This window comes from Tamandua tetradactyla, chromosome 6 (assembly GCF_023851605.1).
Source record: "Tamandua tetradactyla isolate mTamTet1 chromosome 6, mTamTet1.pri, whole genome shotgun sequence".
In the NCBI taxonomy this organism is placed as follows: domain Eukaryota; kingdom Metazoa; phylum Chordata; class Mammalia; order Pilosa; family Myrmecophagidae; genus Tamandua; species Tamandua tetradactyla.
Genome location: NC_135332.1, coordinates 143,710,713 through 143,732,229, shown reverse-complemented (window position 1 = coordinate 143,732,229; position 21,517 = coordinate 143,710,713). Strand labels below are relative to the sequence as shown.

Sequence of the window (21,517 nt, the reverse complement as noted above, 5' to 3'; positions counted from 1 at the left end):
TTTTATGTCTTGGTGGGTCAAACAACACCCAGTTCATAATGGGCAACTCAGGTATCATGGTAACTTGGTGGCCCAGTCTCTAACTAAGGCCCAACAGCGGGCAAGCTAAAAGCTATTTCTCAAAAGGAGAGTAGTTATCTGCAGAGGATGGCAGTGCTATGCTCCAAAATCCTAAAGGAATGGGTTATGATACTCCAACGGGGGGGGGGGGGGGGCCTGCCAAAACTCCATACAGCATATCTATTTGTTACCGACACTTCCAGTACCATTAAATTGCTGGATCATATACACAAGTGGCAGAGCCATGCACCACAGCCTGGATAGACCCGTTGCGGAGCTTCCTCTTGTTACAGTCCCCACTCAAAACTAGTAGTTTTTCGGGTCATTTGGAAAAAGGGCTGGAATAAAATACCCAAATAAGGGACATATTGCCTTTAAAATCCAAAGAGGGCAAACTAGGTATTATTCCTGTTTTTTGGTTGTAAGATAGGCCAGATGCAACAGCTTATCCTTCACCTTAGAAGATACATCTCAATATGCCCCTATATTACTGGATGCCTAGAAATTTCACTGAGGTGGAAGGTGCCTGAATTTTTGGTCAATTAATCTCCCACCCTCTGACCTGCAAATGCCTTACCCATAAATCTAGAGTAGTTGCTATTTCTTGCTCACTAGGTCCAGTCAGTATAAAGGCATCAATATAATAGACTAAAGTGATGTCTTGTGTAAGGGAAAGGTGATCAAGGTCCCTGTGGACTAGATTATGATGTAGGGGTTGAGAGTTGATATACCTGTAAGGTAGGACAGTGAATGTTTGTTGCTGGTGTTGCCAGTTGAAGACAAACTGCTTCTGGTGGTCTTTACTAACATGTATCAAGAGAAAAGCGTATCAAGAGAAAAGCATTTGCCATATCAATATCTGCATACCAAGTATTGGAGATGTGTTGATTTGCTCAAGAACATTTGGAACAGCAGCTGCAATTTGAGACACCATCTGGTTAAGTATATGATAATCCGTTATCATCCTCCAAGATCCATCAACATTCTGCACAGTCCAAATAGGACAGTTGAATGGGGATGTAGTGGGGATTACCACCTTCACATCCTTCAAGTCCTTGATGGTGGCACTAATATTTGCAATTCCTCCAGGAATGTGGTATTGCTTCTGGTTGACTATTTTGCTAGATAGAGACAGTTCTAGTGGATTCCACTTGACCTTTCCTACCCTAACAGCCCTCACTCCACAGGCCAGGGAACCAATGTGGAGATTCTGCCAGTTGTTAAGTATGTCTCTTCCAATTATGCATTCTGCAACTTGGGGAATAACCACAGAGGGGCCTGGGAACCCTCTGTACCCATGGTGAGATGGACCTGAGCTAAAACATCATCAATCACTTGAACTCCAAAAGTCCCTACTCTGACTATAGGACCACTGTAACATTTTGAGCCTCCTAGAATTAATGTCAGTTCAGAGCCAGGGTCCAGTAATCCTGGATATAGCTAATCATTTCCATTTCCCCAGTGCACAGTTACCCTGGTAAAAGCCATAGGTCCCTTTGGGAAGGCTGGAAGGAAAATTAGCAGTACAAATTTTTTGTAACAAAGAGGTCCCTGGCCTTCAAACGGGTTCTGGGTCTGTAAACTGTCTCAAGTCTGGGAATTGATGAGGATGTGATGCTCTGTTTTTGTGATTCAAGTTAGATTTCCTTCATATGACCTAGAACTCTTCTGCTTATACAGATCAAGTAAGAACTCAGGAGACTAAATCTATTTCACTTTTAGGTACCCTATGATTAACCTGCCAATGCCACAACTATCTGTGAATCAGACTATTCTGACATCAAAAACAGATTCAATTTTCAATATCCCATTCCTTTCCACTCGATGCCCTCACCTTAACAGCAGATGCCCTACAAGTTCGGAACTCAATTTGCATTGTAATTTAGCCACTCACACAATGAGACTCTGATCCTGGTTTTCAGAAATCTGAAGTCTGTGGCTACAAGAAATAAGTTTCTTTCAGGGCACACATAGGAACTTTCATGTCCTTCATGAAGCATTTGAGTTGGGAATTTAATTTAAAGCCCTTCATTCATCCTTTTCTTTAACAACTTTATCCAGAGTATTTAGGAAAACCAGTCAATATCATTACACTTTTTAACTACTCAAATTCTGTTTAGGTACCAAATAAGCTGTCACCCAGAGCCTTGCCTCATCTGAGCATCTGAGTAACAGTATCCAATGGTGATATTTTGTGTGTCACTATCACCAATTTATACCACGCACTATTAGTACTCTCTGGATCCCTGAAAATAGAGTCATTAGTGCCTTTTAATCTAATCAGATTAAATAAACAACTCCAAAAACCCCAGAACCAAATCAGAAATCTCATCCTTATAATTCTGTTTCTCAAGAACCATTCCTGGACAAAAAAAACCCCACTCCTGGTACCAAAATCTCATTAGTCAGGGTTCTCCAGAGAAACAGAACCAACAGTATATATAAACACACACACACACATATATAAATGTTATGAGATTTATTATAGGAACTGGCTTGGCAACTCTGGGGATTGACAAGTCCAGCTTCCATAGGGCAGAGTGCAAATTGGAAAACTCACTGAAGGTTTTGTTGAATCCCCCAGGAGAGGTTGGTTGGTTGAAATAGAAATAGCAGTCCTTCTTTTTGACTGCTGAAATCCTCGGTTCACCCTTTAAGGCCTCCAACTAATTGGAGGAAGAAACTACTCTCACTACTGAAGACAATCTCTTTTGTTGATTGCAGATGTAATCAGCCATAAATTCAATAAACTGACTAGTGATTTAAATCTATTTATAAAATACGCTCATAGCAACAATCAGGCCAGGGCTTGCTTGGCTTGACCAAACAACTGGACAACATAATGCAGCCAAGTTGACACATGAAATTTATCATCACAGTCATGGTGTTTAATTCTTTTTATATGCCTCTGGATTAAGTTTGCTAGTATGTTGCTGAGGATATTTGCATCTATATTCTTGAGAGATATTGGCTTGCAATTCTGTTTTCTTGTGATGCATGCATACTGTTTCTGAATGCCAAGTTAAATTCTTTGCAAAAAGACTTTGGAGGTAATAGCAGTTTCCCTAACTTATTAATTCTATAATATCATTCATTCATTCAAGCCTATAACCTTTGGTTTCCAACTGCTGAAGATAAAATACAAACTTCTTAATATATCTTCCATTATTTCCTACACAATTTCTCTACTCTAGAAAAACTGATTTTCTCCCATCCTACCCCAAAATTCTGCTGATAACCCCCTACATCTTTATTCACACTCTTTCTCCATTCCTAAACTGCCTGTTATTATTGGTTCATTTATTTTCTATCCTCCTACTGCTTTTTTACCCTGACAGACAGCATCCTCAATTTCATGAAGTTTAGCTTTGTACTATGTATTAAATCAATTATAGAAAATTTGAAAGTATGTAATTTTTGCACATGAGTCACTGTAAATATATTTTCCCCTAACTCTAATTATTCATTTGCATTAGTGTCTTCCCCACTAAATATATGAGAACTAGAACATAAGAACAGAAACTTCTTCATGAATCTAGATCTCTGACTTTTTGGCCAAAAATCTTCTTTTCCTTTCCTAAATCTTGTAACACTAATTTCCAATACAGCATTTTAACACTTTTCATATGAATTCTTAGTTATCTTTTCTTTTGTCTATAATTTATATATCAATCAGATTAAAAAAGGGTAGGGACCACAATGTATTTACATTTTATATCTCCCTCAGTCATTAGCCAGAATATCTGGTATAAAGTAAGCCCTCAATAAATACTTGCAGAATAACAGTAGGGCAGACAGTTTAATAGAGCCTTAGGAAAGTTTAACTCATTCACTGGATTTCTGGTCAAGAAACTTGTAAGGGATAAATATCAGCATAACTGAAAAAATAAAAAAAAATTTATTGCCTTCTTGATGTTTTGCATTTACCTTGAAGCAACTATGATGTATTTCTCTCTCAGTGCAAGCTTGTTTTTCAGGAGAAAATTATATTATCTTTAACATTTACAAGGCCTAATGAAAATCATGACAGGTATAACAGCTCACTGTTTCTAAGAAGTTCTTTTCTTAGAGGGGAGGATAAGTAGTAAAACACTTAATTTCTTTTCCAGGTCTGGATTTCAAGAAATTCAGGGTATTCCCTCACAGCCCCTTTTGTCCATTTAAGACACTGCTTGAGTCCATATTTTATTGGTGCCTGTGTTTACTGCCTGGTTACAAGTAGTCTATCCAGGTGCCTTTGAAGGAAAGCAAATACTCAGCATAGCAACATCAACAGGAGGTCTCCACATGCACATCAACCAAAATTGCCATCTCCTTTCCTAAATACACAAATATGTAACCCCTCATCTAGCCTCTTTCATCCACACCTATCTCAAGATTGAAATAGAAAGCATTGAAATAAACTAGAACATCAATATCCTCCCTCATACCATTTCCAGTTTCCACTTTCAAACCCTACCTCAAGACACATATGTTCCCAGGGTGTTCTACCCCAGAAAACATCTGCTAATAATGCCACTACTCAAAGTTCCTTTGCCTTTTCTTTACAATCAAATTCCTATTTCCAATTATTTCTAGCAATCCTTAGGTTGGTCCCAGTATGCCTTACAAGAATTTTTCATTTTCTACTGAAAAACAAAAATTTCCATTTCTATAAAGAAGTACAAATCCAAAGTAGATATTTCCAAGCAAAAACAGTAATAATACCACTGTAAAAGAACTTCCACTACTAGTTCATAAGGTGTATAATCAATCATAATTCATAACAAAAGTCTAGTGTATTATATTCTATTTATAACAAACTTTAATAACACAGGAAAACTATATTAGCCAGGCACAAGAAACTCTATTACAATATACTTCTATACCATTATACTGATTCTAAATAGGGATTCAAAATACTTCACATTTCAGAATGGTAAAATAAAAATATTGGCAAATTTACTAATATATATTCATGGAAGAACACATCACTTTCCTGATACCTAGATATTTTCCAATACTCTTTACATCAACCTCAAACACTAAAACCATGCGTTTCTCTCTTCTGGCTCTTTTGTGCAGAAGGTCCAGAGAAGTGCCAGTCAGAATGGAGAAGAAACAATAAGAACTTCAGGAAAAATGGTTCTAATGGGAAAACTAGAGGTCATATCTGATATGCTCCAAAGTATGAGAAATTAAATTGCTAAGCATTATGCAGAACCACTTGTGGGAGGTATAGGGTGGTAGAGGGAGAGGAAGAGGGGCGGTGATGTAGAGATTTTAAAAAGCTGAGCAAATGAAAAAAAATGTGGCAATGATTAACTTCAGGGGGGAAACTATAAAGGAAAAGATGTAATCACAATATAATACTTCACTAAACAATGATCAATATTCACATATTCTTTATAATGAAAACCATTCACACTGACATATAAAAATATGATGAGGCTACTGGGAAGATGGAGGATCAGAAGGGAAATGCAAGAGCTGAAATCCTCATCTTCTATAAATAGCAAGTCAATAGGTAATGCTAAGACGAATAAATCAGGAGATGGTAGTCTATTCATGCTATACAGAAATATGGTGATAAATACAAGATACAACAGCTTATGGAGTTCAAAGTGACTAAGCACAGGGAGCAAGATGGAATAGGGAGATCAGGGGACTGATGCTTTTTTAAATATTTCTTTTAGAAATATTTGATTGCTTAAATTCATGCATTACTTTGATAAACATAAAATTCCATCTAACAGGCTAGTGTTAGTATTTTATCTATATTCTTTATGGCATTACAGATTTCAAATAGATTGTTCAGCTTTCTTCTTCTTAATCAAAATCACTTTAATATTTTAAAATCTATACAAATATTTTTTATGATTATTTTTCAGACTACAATTGGAATAAAATAATATAAAGATATGATTTTTTTTGTTTGTTTTGTTTTTGAACTATTTCTTATAATGCCCTGGAAGCTTTAGGAAGATGCGCAATGGTTTTTAGTTTCCTCTTCTTATCATATAAAAAGAGCCTCCATTATTACTCTCTAAGCATGTATACACAAATTAAAATATAAACTTTTTATTTATTCACATTATCTTGCAAAAGCTTTTGAAATTGAATTGCCCATGTTACTAAAATGTCTTCCTTGTTAATGAATGCTATAATTTTATTACTAATAACCATGGACCGTTCTGGGACCAAAAGCCTCTTGGAAGAAGGTAAAGAGCCTTCCAAAGGATAAACAATGGTGTCAGTCATCACAGCCTTGCTAAACACTGAGAAAGAAATCAAGATGGATAGTGTGGCTCTATGATGGGAGGAAAGTTAGAATTGTACCTTTGGTTTTGACTATGAAGGTATCTAGGAGGTTGACTCCTTCCCCATGTAAACATCATAGAACTAACATGCCAAAATTAAAAAAACACACACACACACAAAGTTCCCGTTGTACTAATCCTATAGAGTCAGACGTCATGGAGACATGAAATACAGAATGAATGGTGAACTCTGGTAACAAGCTAGATATGGTAGGACATGTACTCTGTAAAATGGAATACATTTGGCTTTTTGCATATTAAATGTTTATTTCCTTCACATGCTTTTTCATCCTACTTAATATGTATAGAGAAACAGTAGGTTAATTTCAAAGGGGGATCTGAATAATTTGATAGCTAGCATCATGGAAGTCATAGTGCTCCTAAGGGACAGTGAAAATTAAACAGTACAAATACAGGCTCACCCTATTTAGAGTACATTTCCAGTGCAAAAACAATGGAAAAGGTATGTTCAACATGGGAGGCAATTTGCCTAAACCGTTGGCTGGTCATTTTATCATCCAATAGTGTTTCTCTTTTAGCTGTGAACTTGAAAATTCCATTATGCATTAGTTTTCCACATAATTAAAATTAATATTAAATATAATTGGTTTTAGCAATGATCCTGATTATCCTGTTTGTACTTCTATTTTCAAAATACATCTATTTTTAATTCTGTTTGTTTATAGCATAGATATATTACCTCTACTAAATAAAAATACCCTATCATATTCTTGAGTAATTTTTAAATTATCTTTCAGATGAACGGTTGCCTGAAAATATTAATATACTCAAAAAAATACTAATACATTAAATATACATGATGTTCTCTTATTGAAACGTATTGTTTCATTACTGCCACCATATGATGTCCAAAGGCTGGTATGCTGGCTTTCAGCTATGTACCCCAGAAAAATAGTCTTAATATTAATCCATTCCTGTTGGTGTGGACCTATAGTATATACGACCTCTTGAAAACTTTTTTTTTAGTTAAAGTATGACCAACTGAATTAGGATGGGTCTTAATTCTATTACCAGAGCCCTTATAGAGAAAGCCTCAGGGAAAATGATAGGAAGAAGCTGAAAGTCAACAGAACCCAGAAGAAAAAGGAGAAAACATCCCCATGTGCACAGCCATGGGACAGAAAAGCCAGGACCAAGGATTGGTGGCAGCCAGCTCCACAATGTCATAGTCTTCGGGGTGAAAGCATAGCCTTGCTGATATCTCAATGTTGGACTTCTCCTAGCATCAAAACTGTGAGGCAATAATTCCCATTGCTCAAGTCAACCTATTGCATGGTATTTGTTTTAGTAGCTGGGAAACAAGATAAAGTTACCTAGAACAAGTATGACATTTACTGGTCTGTAATTTACAGTATCCCTTCTGGAGTCCAAATTGATAGGATTCCCATTATTAATATATCATGCTTGTCAAGTAGTAGTTGTTCATAATGTCAGTATACACATTTTTAACTAACACAAATATCTTCTTCCACTTCCTTAATAACTCAACCAGATTCAATTTGCCTAATTTTTGATTCTCGAAAAACATTTTTTAAATTTTAGAGCGGTAGTTTTAAAGATAATATACTCTTTCAAAAATAGATTCAGATTTATTACAAGCAGAGTATTCTATGTAGCTGCGATGTCTTTACATCAGATGTGAGTTCTGCTAATAATTTAAGAACAAATTATGATTAGAATATATTCTTTTAGCACACTGAAGGTCTTTTTTTTAATATTGAAATTTCCCCAATCTATGCCACCAAATTCCTAGTTCAGCATAGAAAACTTAAATCAGATAAAGTCATAGCTTTTGTTATGGTGATCATAGCATTTGTTCAGAAGACATCTTTGACCCATCTGTCATATTCCCCTAAATTTGCCTCTGGTCATTCCCATCATTCATAAATACTATATCACTATACATAAGGAGAGAGACAGTCTATTTGATTTTAAAAATTATAAATGCTAAATTTCTAGACAAAGGTATTTTAAGAATAGAACAAAGGAGAGAAACCAAGGTTACAAGGAGCTTAAATAGACTACATTTCAGTTTGACAGGCCATCAAATTTCCTTTAGTTTTCTAATAGGACATAAAGCATCAACAAGTTTCCCTCAGTGGCCCACCTCAATTTCACTAGAGCCAGAGTTAGGTGTATGGCCAAATTGTCCCCCCTCATTATAGTCTACACTTCTAATGTCAGCTCCAAGAAGGATCAAAGGGCAAGAGAACATTTTTAAACATTTTAAAATAGCAAAAACAATACCTAAGTAGCTTCTGGAACTCTAAGGAATTACTGAATACCCAGATGAGAGTATTACTTTCTAACTCTGATTACTTATTCAAATCAGATTCTGCTAACAGGCATTAAAAGTATATAAGTTAATAATTAATAACCACTTAGTTAATTTTATGAATTCCAAAAAACATTAGTATCCATGAGTTAGAGTTCCTTGATGTGGGGGATTTTTATAAAGTTAATATGAATGATACAGGAATGTAAAATACTCTTTCCAAGCCAAATTGCTTCATGGACTTCACTGAAAACGCCATGGAGAAATAATTTTATCTTACCTATTTTTATGTCACATAGTTATATTTTTACGGATTGCCTAAGTATATTGGAAAAAAATAAAAATTTTGAAGGATATATAGTTCTAAAATCCTTTTTCAAAAGACCCTGAATAAAAAGAAATCATAAGTGGGAGAAGATGATCAAGTTAGAGAACCACCTCCATTTAAAAAATAAAAAACTTTGGATAGGCCATGGTGGCTCAAAAGGCAGAGTTCTTGCCTGCCATGCTGGAGACCCAAGTTCGATTCCTGGTGCCTGCCCATGCAGAATAATAAATAAATGAATAAATAAATAAAAATAAAAAACTTTACCATAGCAAAACATTTTAAAATAAAGAAAGAAGACTGAGAGAAGAATGTAATTGCTACAACACACAAACTGTGGCAGAGTAGAAAAGGTACTGAGGTGAAAGTCCTGGATTCTGAGCCCAGGTCCATCATTTACAAACTGAATGAGTGTGATTTCAGGCATGTCACTCTGAGCCCCAAGATCCTCCTTGTAAAATGGGGATTACAGCCATATCACCTTACAGAGTGGCTGTGATAAATTACCTAAACACAGATGAGTTAACTTAAATGAAAATGCCTGGCACTTTGTCTGGTATCAAATGGCTTTCACTGAATACCCCTTCTTCCCTACCTTCTTAATAAACAGATGCTAAAGCCTTCTGCATTACACATGGCAAAAATAAAAGCAACATCATTGTCATAGATAAATGGTTTCCTCAGCTGAACTTTTATAAAAGATTTGTTTTAAATACAGATATGATTATAGAACTGCAGAAAACAAAAAGGAAAGAAAGCAGATCTTGAGAAGCATCTAACAGGCAGCTTTGTTTCATGCTGACATACTTTGTGGTTACAATGCAGGCTTCCAATGAGCACCAGATCAAAATTAAAATTCTAGGCAGGCATTCAACTTTTATGATTGCACCCATTCTTCATTGAGCATGGGAAATGAATGCTTTACAAGTTATTCATTGAAGATATTCCCAAAGTACTTTCATAAAATTCACTTCCAAAAGAGGCCCTATCCCTGTAATGTATCTGAGTAAGTGAAAGCTATACCAGGTTTCTTGCATTATACTTTAGAATTTCAGGAGGGTAATAAAATCATATTTTAACAAAGGCTTTTCTGAGGCTAGGTCACAGCAATTTTCCAAAGGTGCATGATAAGTAAGAGAAAAAGAGACCAACACATCTCAAAAATAAAGACAATTAATGCAAAAGTAGTTATAACCATGTGTCTAATGCTAAATACAAAATAATTAGCACAAAATAGTTTACTAGTTTTTCTACTATGTGTGTAAACTTGGCACAAATGTAGTTACTGTAATCAAAATCAGTTAATAGTTACCTCTGTGGCCTTGTCTGATGGTTCCAAACCAATCATATTTGCTACTAATAACTGATGTAAGAGTTGAACTTGAGCCACACTTAGGAAGAAGTCCAGGTTTGTGGTTATATTCACTTCCAAAGAATGGCCACACACTAAAATCTCCTAAAGGGAAAAAGGTTGAGTACAGATAAAGATACATGACAGCCATTAGATGGTAATTTATCATTCTTACTTATTTGATCTTAGCTGCTTTGATGTAATCACCTGGGACTCAAATTCCTACGTTAAACAGAGTAGCTGAAATGGTGAGCATACCCACTAAATACGGTTTAATGGATTAAATTAATAAACAGTTATGAAAGCCTGATATGCATGAAGCCTTGTGCTAATTACAAGGCAACAAACTCACAATAAGGAATTTTCATCTTCTGCTTACTTCAAATTACTGTGTTTCAGTACATAAGCGCTGATGTAATTCTTTAGCACAATCTTGATCATTCATTTAAACCACTAAATATTTACTAAATACATTCTAGATATATTCAGGCACTATGATAGAGTGCCAGGAACATCACAAACTATAATGTTCATCTTGAAAGGCGACCTGCTCTTGAGGAGGTTATAATCTCATTGGACAGGCAGATGTAAACAGGCAATTGTAAGCAGGCAATTACTATCACAAGTGCTATGGTATGAGTATTCTCCAAAGAATAGACTCTAAATGATTTATAACAAAATAGAGTGCTGAAGCCAAAGACAGCTAGGCCAATTAATTTCACTTATTTAAATGGCTAAAATCTTGGCAACATTAGTTAGATGTCCAGTAGTTACTGGAGCTGTTCTGCAAAACTGAATCACTTCAACATTCATCATTGGAAAACCATTCAGAGAAGGACAACAGAAATGAAAAACAATCCAGAAGCTTCATTTAATAAGTAGAAGTCCTGCCTCTTGTCATGAAATACATGTGGACAATGTTCAAATGCTTAGAAATGTCCAACAGCCTTCTCCTCATTAGTGTCATCCAAGGAAATGGATTTAAGGAAACTATGACTGGCTTAAGTACAAACTTGACAACTTAGAACAGCTTTTTAAATAAAGCAATAAAAAACAGCATGTCTGAAATGATAATCCTTTCCTGGTTAAATGACCTTTTCCTCTGTGAGTTTCCTGTTTTAACTCATCATAATTAGAATTTTTATTTTAATCAACAAGTAATGATGACAAGGAATAAAACTACCTGAATCAGAAGCTTATTTAAATAAATTTTTGCTAATGTTTCTGAAGTTGATGAAATCTATACCAAAGAGATATATATATATATATATATATATATATATATATATATATATAGTTTTTTACATGGGCAGGCACTGAGAATCGAACCCAGATCTCTGGCATGGCAGGCGAGTACACTAAAGATATTTTTAAAGCTCTATCAGTGTTGGCCCTCAAATAAAAATTAGTAAATGATTAATCCTATATTAGTAGGTTAAATAGTATAAATGCAATTGGTAGAATCAGCAGCTATCAAATGTCATAAAAGAACATAATTATAATAATATATTGTCTTTTTTGACCTTGATTTCACCATCCATAAAATACAGCCACTTACAGCATCTATTCATAAGTATATTGTGAAGACTAAATAAAGCATTCCAAGTTCAACCCTCTATGTAAGATAGTTGGAAGAAATTTGTTATTTATCAGTGTTATTGTTGTTTTCATTAGAAAGAGGTTGCAGTGGTCAGAAGTATAGGGTCTGGACCAGGCTGCTTGGGTTCATATCCGGCTTTGCTATTTACTACTTGTGAAAATGTGGGTAAGTTGGTTAACCTCTCTATGCCTCAGTTTCCTCATCCCCTCATAGGGATGGTAGTAAATAATAGAATTATCATGATTAAGTTAGTTATTACAAGAAAAGTTATGACTGAACAGTAACTGATACCTAAAAAGTGCTAAAATAATTACTAGCTATGATAGTAACTGTTATTATTAAATGAGCTAATTTGATTTTCTGTGGGCTTAAATTGTGAGAACCCCTGATGTACAAAAAGTAGCTTTTCCATTACTTAGAATGAAATGAATTTTAAATTATGTACTAACCTCAGTATGCAAATTTTCTGGAGAAATTATTTTGGTGAAAATGATGGCAGGTGCTCCAGTTATACGGACAGAAAAATCTGTCAAAATTGGAGTCAAAATTGCTCTTCTTTCTTGATGCCGCCGTATACTAAAAGATAAAAACTATTAGTTATTGCAGTTTTTTTTGGTGTCATTGCATTTATTTTCACATGAATTTCATTAGATTTGTACAAATCTTTGTACTATAAACTGCACTGCATAACAAAATCACATTATTACTAATATTTTGCCAAAGTTTTGTAACTTTAATTCCATTAGATTTATGAAGGATAGCAAGAAATAAATCACTGAGAAATTCAGATATAACTAAGCAATTTCATATTAATTAGTATATCCCAAGACTTTTCAACAAAGTACTTTCTCTATTTTAAATTTCTTTTGTTCTTGGAAATAGTATAGTATCTCTTATATTACTATAAATAATCTTACTATTTTTGTGACAATTTAAAATTTCCTATCTTGAATACTTCTGACCCTTCATTTGAAAATGGTCATCTTTCCAATCTTTTTAGGTTTATGAGCATATATTCTTCTATCTTTGATTTTTTTTTTTTAAGTTTTAAGAACAAGCTATTTGAAAAAAAGTTTTATTGATTTTGTGGATTATTACTGCCTTTGGAGTAAGGGAAATGGCTTTTGTGAGTTAGATATGGAATGCCTCCTCACAACAATGATATGTAAAGTAATGACCACCATACTAGCCCCATAAAACCAATGAGGCACTAAAAAAAGGTTTAGTGACTGGCCTGAAACTACCCAAACAGAGGTTCTAGAATTGGATCTGGAGGACAGACTGACACCAGAGCTGTTTTTGGCCTCTATTTCAATTGTTCTTTACACCTTCTCACTATTGATCAGTTGTTTGGTAGAGTATTTCCACTCTACATTCAAAATTGCTAATGATTTCAAAGGAAGCACTATATACATAGTAGAAAATGAAATTGGTAAAAATTACCAAGAAATAAGAGCTTGTGTTGGCAAAAGGTTTCAAGTCCACTATCCATATTTTTAGTTTTCATTTTATAAAATAATGCAATTTTATGTTTTACCAGAAAACTATACCTGAAAAGATGTCTGGAACCATTAATTTAATATTCCTTCTAAGTCTCCATTATTCCCTTATATTATAAAATAAAGTTGAGATCAGAGAATTGGCATAGATTATCTCATGAAAACACCTAAACAAATCTCACGTCTTTCTGCATCCTTTTCTATCTGAGGAGTCTAGAGAATACCAATATTTTTTGTTGAAATTTGTGAGAGGTAGAGCTTTATATAGTATCTGCCAAAAAAAACCACAACAAATTGGATCATCTGATTCTATGATATAGAAGCATTGAGTTTCAAGAAAGTAATTTTTAAAGAATTAAGAGATCTGGTGAGTAAAGGGTAACAAGAAGAATAAAATCCGTGAATATGGAGAATGGGTTGAGATCTGGAGAGACATCATAATTATAGTCTAATAACTCAAATTCCATAAAACAACCAATGTGAGAAACATGTAACATCTGATGTGCTCTCAGAAGGGAGTACTAAAACATACGAGGTATAAATACCTTAAAGTGGAAATACCAAATAAGAGCAAATATTAGCTAAAGCACTGATGGAAAAAAAAGTACTTGTTCAAATCATACATTTCATTCCCGAACTATGTGATGAGTTTAACCAGCAACATATTAACGACCTATAACCTTAGAAGTAAAAAGGAAATTTAAACAATGCGGTAGTCCTATAAAACTACACTTTTTCTTTTCTTTTGTGCTATTTCAGGTAAGTATTTGAGATGACAGTAAATATCTTCAAAACATCATTGCAAATTTGTGGATTCAAATATTTTTAAGGATGAAGCTGAAAGGAAGAAAACTTAGAAAAAGTCTGAAGAAACAACTACAACAATTTAATCTGGCAATATTTTACTAGATAATAGTCTAGATTTCAAAATGACAAAGAATGAACTAAAACCCAGAGTATTAATGGATTTTGTTAATGACCTGAGCGTCTAGGAGCCACTCTGAATAAACAAAGGGATTCAATTTTTAATGATCATACTGAGACAACAGGCTAATCCTTAGATACCCTGCCTGGCAAGCATTTTAAAATTATCTGCTTACCTAAAACTGGGACCTTTGAAGAGCCAGAAAAACATCTGCCTATCTGAAAGAGGGATGGACAAAGACCTGTCGCCATAGGAGCATATTGAAAAAATACAGAGATCTCTTGAAAAATTAAAAATGATGGGAAATCCTATTTGTTGGGGGAGAGGAGACTCTAATTTATAATACCCTGGGTGGTCCAGGCATCCTCATTCTGAGTTATTTACAAAAAAGTGACATTAGACATTTGATAATCCTGGGGCATCAGTCAGAAACAGATACAACACCTCTGTGGAAGAATACGCTCTCAAACCAGAACACGATTATCACAGACAAAGACCCATCAAAGATAAACTCTTGATAACAGATCATTTGCTACACTTAAAAAAAAAAACAACTATTCTTGATTAGCAAGAAAATAATTAGACCAATTATCCAGTCATTATCAAGAACTTTTCATAATGGAATTGCCACATGTGGACAATACAATAAATTTGTTAAAAATTGCTACAGACATATGGATAAAATAGAAAGCATGAGAAAAAAAAGGTAGTAATAACAACAAAGAAGGCAAGGCATATTTGAAAACAACAACAAGCAATGAAAAAGTTACCAAAATTAAATATACAAATAGATGGAATAAACAGCATTTAATATACTGCTTAAGCGAAAATTAATAAACTAGAATACAGATTTGAGAAGATTCCAGGAATACACTAAAATGAATTTTAAAATGGAAAGTTAAAAGAAAAATGAAGAGAAATGAAGGGGCAAGTCCAATATATTTAAATAGCATTCTAAAATGAGAGAATAGAAAGAATAAAAAAGGGACAATATTAAAGAGATAATGGCTGAGAATACATGAAATACATGAATCCACAGATTCAGGAAGCACAATGAGTGTTGATTCAAATAAATACAATAAAGTCCACAAATATCTTAGAGAAATATCTGGTCCACAAGAAGAAAAAAGATATTAAAATCAGCTAGAGAAAATAAATTGCCTACATCATGCCTAGAACGAGGGGTTAGCAGAGCTGTAAAAGACATATTTCTCTGATTCACGCTAATGTGACAATGATTTCTCTCTACGTTGTTCATAGAAGCAAAATGTGTAATTATTTGTACTTATCACCCAGTATAGAGGATTATGCCCATAGAAACTTGCTGAACTCTCTTTGAAGATAATGAAACATTGAAATTACAAGGCTCTAATAAAATAACAATAATCATGTGTGTAAAGAAACGCTATTCTGTTCACTTTTGGACGAGTTTATTGTAAACAAGAAAAAGCATAGTTTGCTAAAATTATAATTAAGCAAGAAAGCACAGATGCACTAATGGAAATACATATTTTGGAAGGCTGTGATTATTGATCTGGGGTTCACATTCTTCTACCCATCTGTCACACATTTTTGTATGCCTTTGTGGAAAATATTAAAGCAGTTTAAGAGTCACATTTCGAAAAGTGCATATTATGAAAGATTAGAAGAAGAAAAGATGGCACCAAGGTTTGCAAAATATTCTACCAAAAACATAGAATCAAAACTGCTAGATGGTCTGTGTGTGTGCAGGACAATTATTGTGCAGCCTGACGATTCTCTTGAAGACTCTCATCTGACCTTAACTGCAAAAGATATTTAAGACTTGTGATAATCAACTGAAATAATCCCTTACAGTGGTTATTCTTATATATATTCACATTTATATTAAACAATCAGTTACTTGGAAAATGAGTTGTTATAATTTTATTAACTCTACCTATTCCTAAGATTCCCCTTATTTCTAGATTAATGAGTATTATAAGGATAAATAATGAATACTACAGTATTTTAAAAATCAAATATTTAGATATAGGTTTGAATTCATTTGGGTGATTCTTCAAGAAGGACACTACCCAATGACTTTAATGTAATTAAAATAAAATCCAACCCCCCCTTGACCTACAAGACCAATTATGCTTTACTCATTCCTTTCCTTAACATCATCTTCTATTATGTCTCTCCTCTCAGACAGGCATAATCCTCAAACATGCTAAGGTTATTTCTACTCTAGGGTCTTTGTCTGGAACACTCCTCCTAGAAACCTTCCAGAGGACTACGAATGGAAAGCTCATTCCTGTCATTCAGATATTAGTACAGACATTCCCTAAATCCAATCTAAGGGAATTCCCAAGTTACTCTTACCCCACTGTACTCATATTATTTCTATAGCATTTATCAGTATCTGAAATTTAGGGAACATGGACTGACTGTTCATAAATTTGGGTAAGTATAATGATAATGAAAGTACAGAGAAGTATGGGAATACTCAGCAAAGGCTCTAATCTTTTATCTCAAGGCACTGAATTGTACTTATTACCGAGCATAAAAAGTAATTTTTAAAGACAAAGCCTCTTGTAAAAAAATGCTATAAGAAATAAAATTTGAAATGAGAATAATTTCTAAGACATATTTTAATATAATACCAGTACAAATTTAGTTTGGAAAAATTAAATAATTCTAAGTAAATACTCTTATTTTTTACAAAAACAGAACTTTACCCTCAAAACAAACAACCAAAAAAGCCAAACAAAAGGTATGCATATTAATCACAGTTTAATGTATGTAATGGGAGAGCACAAGTGATATATTAATCATAATCTCTAAAATGCAGATCACAAGTAATATTATTTATCATAACCTCAAAAATACAGTTCCACGGGCATATCTATATTAAACAAACTCATTTTTACTGTGATGTTTAAAGGGATAACAGCCCTGGTCATAGTTTGCAGTTACTTAAATTTGTAATCTGGAATTTCTACATTTTATTCTGCTTGATAGTCCTTTTTTCCAAGGAAAAACTCCCAAATAAATCTTAGGTAGGAAGGTGCACTGGCTTGAAAAGATGTATGTACCCTAGAAAAGCCATATTTTAATCCTAATTCCATTTTGTCAAGGCAGCTGTTTCTTCCAATCCCTACCTATTCAGCACTGTATGTTCAAAACTGTAATTAGATCATCTCCCCGGAGATGTGATTTAATCAAGAATGGTTGTTAAACTGGATTAGGTAGAGGGGTATCTTCCATTTGGTTGGGTATTGATTAGTTTCTGAGGTCTTATAAAAGACTCTCATTTAATGAGAGATTCAGAGAGAGCAGAGAATGCTGTAGTACCATGAAGCAGAGAGTCTACGAGATGGACTTCATCTTTGGAGATGAAGAAGGAAAACACCTCCCAGGGAGCTTCATGAAACTGGAAGCCAGGAGAGAAAGCTAGCAGATGATGCTGTGTTCGCCATGCACTCCAGCTGAGAGAGAAGCCCTGATTGTGTTCTCCATGTGCCTTCTCACTTGAGAGAGAAACCCTGAACTTCATTGGCCTTCTTAAACCAAGGTATCTTTCCCTGGATGGATGCCTTTGATTGGACATTTCTATAGACTTGTTTTAATTGGGACATTTTCTCAGCCTTAGAATTGTAAACTAGCAACGTATTAAATTCCCCTTTTTATAAGCCATTCTGTTTCTGGTATATTGCATTCTGGCAGCTAGCAAACTAGAACAGAAGGAGAGAATGGAGGGGATGCAGGGGCAGGTGCTGAAAGTTTCACAGAGAAGAGAATGAGAAATTGTATCTTGAGGATATAAGTAAGAGTGTATCAAGGTACAGGGGGTGAGATTTATTTTATTTTATTTCATTTCTAAAGCTTTAATGATATGTATTTATGTCATTTAATACAGAGTGCTCACAGAGTTTTACAGGCTAATATTTAAAAATTATGTATTTTACATAGACTTTGAAGTAAATTCTTAATGTAATGCTGTTTGGTTCCTTCTCTTAAAAATGAAATATTGAAGCCTTTGTTAAATGAATTAAAGAATGAATAGGAGTTAGCTGAGTTAAGGCTAGATGGGCATAAAGTTTCCTGGGAAAATAAGGTCCATTTTCTTTGTTGATGATAGAATTTTTATTTTTAGGAAATGATGATCTGTAAATTTTGTAAGCTGGCCCCCTAAATTTGAAAACTGAGTGAAGATGAAGAATGAGGAGACTTGACGCTAGCTGATACAGTGTTATATTTGGAGATTATGACTGAAGTCATGGGTGATGTGGTGTGCCACTTGATCCTCCCTTCAGAACTGAAACATTCACGTAGTTAAAGGAGTGCTGCCTGTTGATGGCTCAACAGTTGCATACCTCTACTGAAATTTCCCTTGGCCAGCCAAGGAAAACTTCTTCACCCAAAGTTACACCCCTCCTTAAGAGCAGCCCACATCCAATCATTTGTTAACGAAGGACTACAATGATACATTGTACATCATGATAGTGTTGTGTCCTACATATAAACTAATGGGCAGGATGATTTTAAAGACTCAAACGAGTATACAAGCCAATTTTAATATAATATACTAAGTGATATGAGGGAAGCACACAGAAGCAGCGCCTAAATTGAATTCGTGAGGGGCTCAAAGAAGACTTCCTGGAAAAATCGATGTCTACTATGGGACTTGATGAATGATAGTAAGGCAAAACTGAATTAAGAGAGTTTCAAGAAAGAGGAGATCATATACAAAAGCCTAGAGGCAACAATATGCATAATCTTTTCAGAATGCTGAAAGAAGATTATAACTAGAGCACAGTGAAGTTAGAAAAGAAGGTGGATACGTGAAGAAGAGTCTTTTAAATCATACTAAGGAGTACAAACTACCATTTAGTATTTGATCTTAGGCTGTCTAGGCCTCAGTTTTACCATGTATAAACAAGGAAAATGGCAGTTTTTACCCTACAGGATTACTGAGAAAATTAAATTAAATAAGTTGGGTAAAGTGATAAGCATCGAATAACCCATTATTAATGATATCAGTATTATTATTGTCAAGACATAGACAAATATAGTTCAGGTGGTAAACCAAAGCAGTAAGCATTGCAAAAGGCATACAAGAGTCTGTATACGATGTTTGAAAGAAATCCAGTCAACAGACCACCATGATGTATTATAAGCAAGGGGTGTTACTGATTCTTATACATAGAAAAACTGACAGAAAATAATTAGCACTTTCTTAAAACCATAAAAACCTCCAGTTTTACATTATAAAAGTATCTTAAAAGTCTGTTATCTTCATTCTAACAAACAGTTCTAGCTATCTCTCTGATGGCAACCATGAATAGCTTCGGTTAGATGGCATTGGCTCTCTACAAATCTTACAATTCACATTCAGGGCTAATTCCTTTAAAATATTCTCTATGAGGATAGCTGCTTTAGTTAAGGTAGGTGAAAAAACAGCCCAGAGTTAGAAACTTTTGGTTTTCCTATTACTCTAACTTAAATACAAATTCACATGTTATTTGTTACTTTTCCCCCTTATTATAATAAACAGAGAGACTAAGGGAAAAAACAAACAACTGACCCTGAATAGGAAGGACTGCAAGTGAAAATGAGAATGTATCCCTTGAAGTGGATCCTTTCATAAAATAGCAAGCTTTTTAGAAGAAGCTTATTAAAGAAATGCTGACACAATCTTAAATTTGTAATGGTGTAACAGCAGTAGGGCTTTTGCAGTTTTCCAAGCAAACTCATCAGCTATAATTATAAAATTTATTTTATGTTTGTAATGAAATGTAGAAGCAATACCAAAACACTTAGGTTGGACATGGTAAAGATTCTATCACTAATTGCTCTTTTGGTACTGAACTTTTAGGAGGTAGAGCAGGTTTCTCAATTTCTTACCTGCTGGCCATGTTCCACTCAAGGGCTGGATTTTGAGAATTTCTTTCACTCTCTATTATCATCCCTCCAGCGTCGCTTTCCTTCTCTGGTTTTAGTTGATCCCAATATGCAGTACCAATATTAATGGACTGCAAGTCTATTTGGTATTGTCTGTCTTCAATTTCTGATCCAGGGTCTCGAAGTATCCCTAAGTTCAAGGCTCTCCTGTAAAGGCAATATAAAAAAGTAAAAAATTAAACAAAAATTACAGGTTTATTTTGTTCATTAACATAGCATCATTGTTCTTTGGATTGCAGATAAATACACTTGGTTATTCACATCTATGATAGGTAATAGAAAGTTACTATGTATTTTGGTTTGAAAACATAAGTTTGTAGATACAACTTATCACTTACAGTGATCTACCCTATAATAACTTTTTACCTTATTCCCAGAACAGTACTATTGATCCAAGTAGTTTAACATACACGACTTCAGCCCTTACAATATTGTGAGGTTCTGTTATCATCTCCATTTTAAAGAGAAAACAATTCAGAGAGGTTGAAAGATTTAGCCAGTTTATAAAGCTAGTCTGGGACAAAATTCCAAGTACAAGCCAGGGTTTTTTGTTGTTGTTGTTGTTTTTGAACCCCAAACCAAGTCTTCTTTCCAATGTTAAACATCTACATTTCTCAGATTTTTTTTTTTTTTTTTTTAGGAAAGGTGATGGAGCTTTGTCGATCTGTTTTACTGTCCCATGGTGTGATGGTTTGAAGCTGTATATATTCTAGAAAAATATTTTCTTAGAGTTAATCCATTCCTGTGGATGCAGATGCATTGCAAGTAAGATCTTTTGGAGAGTAGGATGGATTTTAGCCCTTTTACTAGAATACTTTAAAAGAGAATGAAATTCAGACAAAGAGAGAGGATGCCAAGGAAGCAAGAAGCTGGAAGCAAGGAAACCTGGAAGAGAAGGGAGACACCAATAGATGTCACCATTGCCTTGTTACATGACAGGAGTCCAGGATCGCAAGTAGCCTGGCTTCAGGAAGAAGGCATTGTCTTGATGAAGCATTGATTTGGATATTTTCATGGCCTCAGAACTGTAAGCTTGTAAGATAATAAATTCCATTATTAAAGTCAGTGTATTTCACAGTATCTGCTTTGAGCAGTTTAGCAAACTAGAACCTTGTCTTTGGCTCTTTACATAATCAGAGGCTTAAACTGTTGAAGAGACCACAAGGGTTACTGATATAGAAACACCAGTGTACTGGTCCATACAGAGTTGGAACATACATATTTTGACCTTATTGGA

General features: G+C 34.4%; 1 protein-coding gene across 11 annotated transcripts in view; it reads right to left on the bottom strand.

The window, feature by feature from the left end:
- VPS13B (vacuolar protein sorting 13 homolog B) overlaps positions 1-21,517 on the bottom strand; it is a 1,000,970-nt gene that overhangs the window by 333,392 nt on the left and 646,061 nt on the right. For 9 of the 11 annotated variants that reach the window (XM_077167321.1, XM_077167322.1, XM_077167317.1 and 6 more), the window contains 3 exons: positions 20,224-20,427; positions 12,381-12,507; positions 10,293-10,436 (listed from right to left, as the gene is read on the bottom strand). In XM_077167321.1, coding sequence (XP_077023436.1) covers positions 10,293-10,436; positions 12,381-12,507; positions 20,224-20,427 — 475 coding nt within the window. Of the gene's footprint in view, positions 1-10,292; positions 10,437-12,380; positions 12,508-20,223; positions 20,428-21,517 lie in introns of those variants that run through there. The other 2 variants (XM_077167327.1, XR_013178354.1) reach the window with 2 other exon arrangements.